A 6,826-nucleotide genomic window follows, 5' to 3' on the forward strand; every position below is an offset into this window, starting at 1 on the left:
CAAAATCGGCCAACTCAGTGAGTACTTAAGAATTGACCTTGGACCGAGATTAGTTAAAAGAATTCGGCTAAAATTAATTAGGCTCGGAGCAACTTGGTCATAATCAGGACAACTCGGGCCAACTCAAAGACTTAGCCAAACTTGGTCAAAATGTCAAAATTGAATTAGAATGAAAAAAAAGTCAAGAATTACAATATTAATATTTATATTTTATATATATTATATAACATTCTAACCTTAAAAATAAAGTAAAGTATTGAATTAACATATCATATATGTTTTCCCTTTCTTCCACCTCATATTCAAGAATTTTAAAATTAATATTTATTATTTGAATTAGTTTAACATTCGAACATGTATATTTTTATTATTATTTGTCTATTTTATTATGAACTTGATAACCTTAATTATGATATTTTAATATATAAAATTTCTTCAAAATTAGTTTTCTTTAGAATTTATCCTAGTGGACTCCTTTCACCATTTTCGAGTACTTGCTACTCCCAGTTGATCGATTTAGTAGCACCCAACGAGTTTTGCAACATGGATTGAAACAATGTCATTTAATAGTTATATGAAATTAAGTTTTTTTTTGTTACAACTAATAAGCACCGGTATCTGGTTTACAGATGTTTTAATATATAACATTCTAACCCTAAAACTAAAGTAAAGTATTGAATTAACATATCATATATGCTTTCCCTTTCTCTCATCTCATTTTCAAGAATTAATGTCTAGTATTTGAACTAGTTTAACATTCGAACATGTATATTTTTATTATTATTTGTCTATTTTTTGTGAGTTTAAGCACCTTAATTATGATATTTTAATATATAAAATTTCTCTAAAATTAGTTTTCTTAACAATTTACCCTAGTCGAGTACTTCATGCCCATGTTGAGTACTCGTTACTCTAGTCGACCGATTTAGTAGAACCCAACAAGTTTTGCAACATTGATTGAAACAATGTCATTTAATAGTTGTATATAATTAAGTTTTATGTTACAACTAATAAACAATGGTAAAAGTTGGGGCTAGCCACTCGGCAAACAAGGTGTTTAAGAAGGTGTTTCTAAGAAGAAGGTTATCAGTTTAATCTCTGAGATATAGTGACTTGCCGTTTTAAAAAAAAAATAAAAAATGGTATTTGTTGTATAGATGTTTTAATATATAATATTCTAATCCTAAAACTAAAGTACAGTATTAAATTAACATATCATATATGCTTCCCCTTTCTCTCACCTCATCTTCAAGAATTTTAAAATTAATGTTTATTTTTTGAACTAGTTTAACATTCGAATATGTATATTTTTATTATTATTTGTCAATTTTGTTATGAACTTGATCAAATTAATTATGATATTTTAATATATAAAAATTCTCCAAAAATTATTTTCTTTACAATTTACCCAAGTCAAGTACTTCCTGCACATGTTGAGTACTCGTTACTCTCATTCGACCGATTTAGTAGCAACCTAACGAGTTTTGGAAGAATGATTGAAACAATGTCATTTAATAGTTGAATGAAATTAAGTTTTTTTGTTACAACTTGTAAACAATGGTATTTGTTGTATAGATGTTTTAATATATAACATTCTAATCTTAAAACTAAAGTAAAGTATTAATTAACATATCACATATGCTTTCTCCTTCTCTCACCTCATCTTCAAGAATTTCAAAATTAATATTTATTATTTGAACTAATTTAACTTTCGAACATGTATATTTTTATTATTATTTGTCTATTTTGTTATGAACTTGATCACTTTAATTATGATATTTTAATATATTAAATTTCTCTAAAATTAGTTTTCTTTACAATTTACCCATGTCGAGTACTTCTCAGTTCTCACCCATGTCGAGTACTCATTACTCCCAGTCGACCGATTTAGTAGCACATAATGAGTTTTGCAACATTTATTGAAATAATGTCATTTAATAGTTGTATGAAATTAAGTTTTTTTTTGCTACAACTAGTAAACACAGATATTTGTTGTATAGATGTTTAATATATAACATTCTAACGCTAAAAGTAAAGTAAAATATTGAATTAACATATCATATATGTTTTCCCCTTCTCTCTCCTCGTCTTCACGATTTTAAAATTAATGTTTATTATTTGAACTAGTTTAACATTTGAACATTTATATTTTTATTATTATGTGTCTATTTTGTTTTGAACTTAGGTCACTTCAATTATGATATTTTAATATATAAAATTTCACCAGAATTAGTTTTCTTTACAATTTACCCTAGTTGAGTACTTTCCGCTCATGTCGAGTACTCATTACTCCCAGCCGGCCGATTTAGTGCACCCAACGAGTTTTGCGACATATATTGAAACAATGTCAATTAATAGTTATATGGAATCAAGTTTTTATTTTATTTTAGTTTTTATAATACGTTGTATAGATGTTTGTTTCAATTTAGTGGTCATATAAGTTTTTTAAAAAACATAATTAATAATGCTAGAAGGTTTTCCTGTTTTAGTCATTGAAGTTTTAATTTTGTTATAACAAAAAAATTACGTAGAATATTAAATTCTATAAAAAAAATACAATTGTAATTTGCCTAATTTAATCATATGAACTTTTTCCTTTTTAAAATTTAATCATATAAATTTTAAACTTTTATTTAAAAAGACTTTAACTAGTGAAAAAAAGTCCGATGACTTTTTGAAATTCATTATCAGATTAGTGTTTTAATTTTAAATAAAGTAGTAATTAGAAATTTCCAATGGTTAAATAGAAAATGCAAAGTTTGGTAGGGTTTATAGAATTTGATCATCTTAAAATAGAGGGGCCAACTTTTTATTTTGCCCCGGACCCCAAATATATATATGGACCAGCCCTGAATGTATGTTACTAACTTCGAACTATGCCATTTAACTAGTTATAGAACCCTTCGCAGAAACAAGTCAGGTTGTATAACTTGTTACCATATGTGGTTTGTAGATGGGAATGCGCCATCTACTTCTTATTATACACCTTTAGTTACTGTTATGCAGTTATATAATCATTATTAGGCACAGTTTTACTACAAGCACAATATCATATTGGTTTTATCAGATGCTGTTGTAAACCGAGTCATATAAAGGGTTCATATTCATTTATGCATATTTGACATGATTATGAAATCAGGTTCTATATTTTATTCTTCCCGGGTTAATTATATGTCTCCCATTGTAGTGGTGTTAGTCATAGAATACATTATGCAAACATGTGATGTAGTCCACATTTTTTATTTGTATAGTTATAAATAAAGAATACGATAAATTTAATAATAGTTCTGAGTTTGTTTTCATGTACAAGTACTATAGTTATACAACTATCACTATAACTTGCTGTTCTTCCAATAATAACAAAAGATAAAATAGAAGAAATATAGGGGCGAAAAAACGATAAAATATGAGAAGGTGGTGGGGTAATAACGTAAATAGGGTCGTTCAAAACGAATTTTTTTTTGAACCCCATCATCTTCCTCGTAAATTACATTTCTCCGCTGCTAGATATAGTCTTTGTACACCTCACCCCCTTCTATCTCCCCTTCCCCTGCCTTTATATACACCGCCCTCTATACCAATTTTATCACTCCTCTACTATCTCACCACCACCACCGCCGTCTCTCTCTCTCTCTGTCTCTCTCTCAACATGACAAAAGACGTGGCGGAGGAGGGATCCTTCTCGGCGAAGGACTACCACGACCCACCACCGGCGAAGTTCATAGACGCGAAGGAGCTGACAAGGTGGGCTTTCTACAGAGCTCTGATAGCGGAGTTCGTTGCCACCCTTCTCTTCCTTTACATTACTGTCTTGACAGTTATCGGTTACAAGAGCCAGATCGACAAGGGCTCCGACGCTTGCGGCGGCGTTGGTGTCTTGGGTATTGCGTGGGCCTTCGGTGGCATGATCTTCGTTCTTGTTTACTGCACCGCCGGTATCTCCGGTCAGTTTCCACCTCCTCTTTCCTTTTCTTTCAAGTGATAAACGATCTCCTTGAGATACTTAACCAAATATAAAAATATTATTAAAGTATTTTTTTAAAGAAAAGCTTACACAAAAATACGTAAACCATAAATAACCCAGCTAGCCTTGATTTTTGGAATTTTATTACTTATTTTTACGTTTATTTCTAAAAGTGAAGGTTAAAAAAAAAAACTCATTACTTAATATTTTTATATCTTCTTTTATATCATACCATAATTAAGCGATCTAGAGTTGTGTGGTCACAAAACAATTATTGCATTGTGCATATATACTTCTTTTGGTCTAAATTTCCAGACAAATTAAAAACGATAGTAATAAATATTTGTGTGAGTTTAATGCAGGAGGTCACATCAACCCAGCCGTGACCTTTGGTCTCTTTCTTGCTCGTAAGGTCTCACTACCTCGAGCCATCATGTACATGGTGGCTCAGTGCTTAGGAGCCATTTGTGGTGTGGGTTTAGTCAAAGCCTTCCACAAGACTTACTACACTAACTATGGCGGTGGTGCCAACGAGCTAGCCGATGGCTACAGCAAAGGCACCGGCTTGGGTGCGGAGATCATCGGCACCTTTGTTCTTGTATACACCGTCTTCTCCGCCACCGATCCCAAGAGAAGTGCTCGTGACTCCCATGTTCCTGTACGTACACCCTCTTATTCTTTGATTAATAAACTTTATGAACGTATGTGTGTATATTTCATCATGTTGTTTTGTGTGATGTGCACATATATAGGTGTTAGCACCTTTACCCATTGGGTTTGCTGTGTTCATGGTTCACTTAGCCACGATTCCCATCACCGGAACTGGTATTAATCCGGCGAGGAGTTTTGGAGCGGCGGTTATTTACAACAAGGAGAAAGCTTGGGATGATCAAGTGAGTTTTAGTTATTCTTCCTAACAATTTTTGAAAAAGATTTGGCTTCTTATAAACTTGTTTTCTGAATCGATTTTGCAGTGGATATTCTGGGTTGGACCCTTCATCGGAGCAGCCATCGCCGCCTTCTACCACCAGTTTATCTTGAGAGCCGGTGCAGCCAAGGCCCTTGGATCTTTCAGGAGCAGTGGCCATGTTTGAGATACGGATGCATTGTTCGCAAAAAGATTGGGGAAAAAATTGTTTAACTGTGGATGAAAGTATGTGGTGTTTTGGTGTTAAGAGTGTTTGTATGTCTTGTTTAAGGTTTTATTGCGAACCATGGAAATGCAATGTAAATTCTTTTTTAGGGGTACCCCTGCCCCTCGTGTTATTCTTGCCACTTCAGAAACTTTGTATTTACTCAAATTATTTCCAAGTTTTTTCTGTGTTATTGAGAATGTTGTCTTATGTAAGAATTAAATGTTTAATTCTGAGAATCTTACTTATTACAATACAATATGATATTAACCAATAAAGTGTAAATAAAATAAAACTATAACTAAAGAAAAACATGTAATGTTAAAAATGTCTTTATCTTACACATGATTATGTTTCTTTAGTGTTTCTTTATGGATTAAAATTTTCAATTCATACCCTCGTTTATAAATGCATAACACTTTGTGACCTAATAATTAATATTGGATTGAATGGAGTATTTTGTGTCAAAATGCGACCTCACAAAATTTATTAAACTTTGTATTGTAAAAATATTAAATACTGACCTATTTATTTTGTTAAAAATAATTAAATAGTTGCAATATTAATATTTATATTTATAAAAATATTAAGTATTGACATATTTATTTTAAATAATTAACTATTAAACAATTATAATATTAACTTTTTTTTGGTTTATTGACTTAAGATTTTGTTATACTTACTTTAAGAATAAACTGAGAAGTTATAATAACGAGGACCTAGAAAAATATATAGGTTCAAAAAAATTTATTGACATTTACCCCCATTAATTGCAAAAAAGTAATGGAAAATTTGTGAAATGACCAAAAAAATGGGGGTGTTTGAAAAAAATGATCAAGAAAATGGATGTTTCAGAAAATGACCACGAGTACAGTAGAGAGGTCTCTGCAAAACTCCTTCAGCTCTGAGAAATTGGAAAAGGTCTGAGGAAGTGACGCGACAGGGGTAAATTCGTAAAAACATACAAAAAAGAACTTAACAAAACTGAAAAAATTGTTTTAGAAACGTAGTTTTATAGTTTAATTTGTTATATTTAATGAATGTTATGTGAGAAATGGTGAAACCTCGTTAAATTAACAAGAAAACACTTATCAAAATCGTTTTTTGGCCATGATTATGCGAAGAACAATTTCTCAGAGACATGTGTTTGAAGAACAATTCCTCAGAGGGCCTCTGAGGAATTGTTCTTCAAACACATGTCTCTGAGAAATTGTTCTTCGCATAACCATCGCTAAAAAACGATTTTGGTAAGTTTTTTCGATTTCAAACACAATTTTTTTCAAACGATTTCAAACACAATTTATTCGATTTTGGTAAATTCAAACACAATTTTTTCGATTTCAAGTACAATTTTTTACACCATCCTTTCAATTTTTTTTAAAGTTTTCTTTGTATTTTTACGAATTTACCCTACCATGTCACTTCCTTAGAGTTTTTCCAATTCTTCAGAGCTGAAGGAGTTCCGCATCGTGGTCATTTTCTGAAACATCCATTTTCTTTGTCATTTTTCACAAACACCCCCACTTTTTTTATTATTTCACAAATTTTCCCAATAAGGCCCCGTTTGATACGCATCTTTCCAGGTCCAAACAGATCTTTCTGGCTGAATGGACCGGAAAGACTGTTTGATTTGCACAAAAGAAGGGGTCTTTCCCGGTAAGATATGTCTTTCCCAGAAAGCCCCAAAATCATATCTTTCTGGCTGAATGTGCTAAAAAGACAATTATAC

At 31.4% G+C, this 6,826-nt stretch overlaps 1 protein-coding gene across 1 annotated transcript; it reads left to right on the forward strand.

The window, feature by feature from the left end:
* The first annotated feature begins 3,563 nt into the window (after positions 1 to 3,563).
* LOC145129359 (aquaporin PIP2-1-like) lies at positions 3,564 to 5,290 on the forward strand. The gene is made up of 4 exons (XM_079064055.1): positions 3,564 to 3,944; positions 4,327 to 4,622; positions 4,717 to 4,857; positions 4,939 to 5,290. Exons 1-4 carry the CDS (start codon positions 3,650 to 3,652, stop codon positions 5,056 to 5,058), a joined length of 852 nt encoding a protein of 283 aa, XP_078920181.1. The 5' UTR covers positions 3,564 to 3,649; the 3' UTR covers positions 5,059 to 5,290.
* The last annotated feature ends 1,536 nt before the right edge of the window (positions 5,291 to 6,826 follow it).

The sequence above is a fragment of the Lactuca virosa genome, chromosome 8 (genome assembly GCF_052849685.1).
Source record: "Lactuca virosa cultivar CGN04683 chromosome 8, Lactuca_virosa_CGN04683_v6, whole genome shotgun sequence".
In the NCBI taxonomy this organism is placed as follows: Eukaryota; Viridiplantae; Streptophyta; class Magnoliopsida; order Asterales; family Asteraceae; genus Lactuca; species Lactuca virosa.

What these genes read in the sequence shown, in the direction of transcription:
- LOC145129359 (XM_079064055.1), top strand. Translation starts at nt 3,650, where the DNA reads ATGACAAAAGACGTGGCGGAGGAGGGATCCTTCTCGGCGAAGGACTAC. An exon ending in CTGCACCGCCGGTATCTCCG is followed by an intron (nt 3,945 to 4,326) that starts GTCAGTTTCCAC and finishes AGTTTAATGCAG; the next exon opens with GAGGTCACATCAACCCAGCC. An exon ending in AGAAAGCTTGGGATGATCAA is followed by an intron (nt 4,858 to 4,938) that starts GTGAGTTTTAGT and finishes TCGATTTTGCAG; the next exon opens with TGGATATTCTGGGTTGGACC.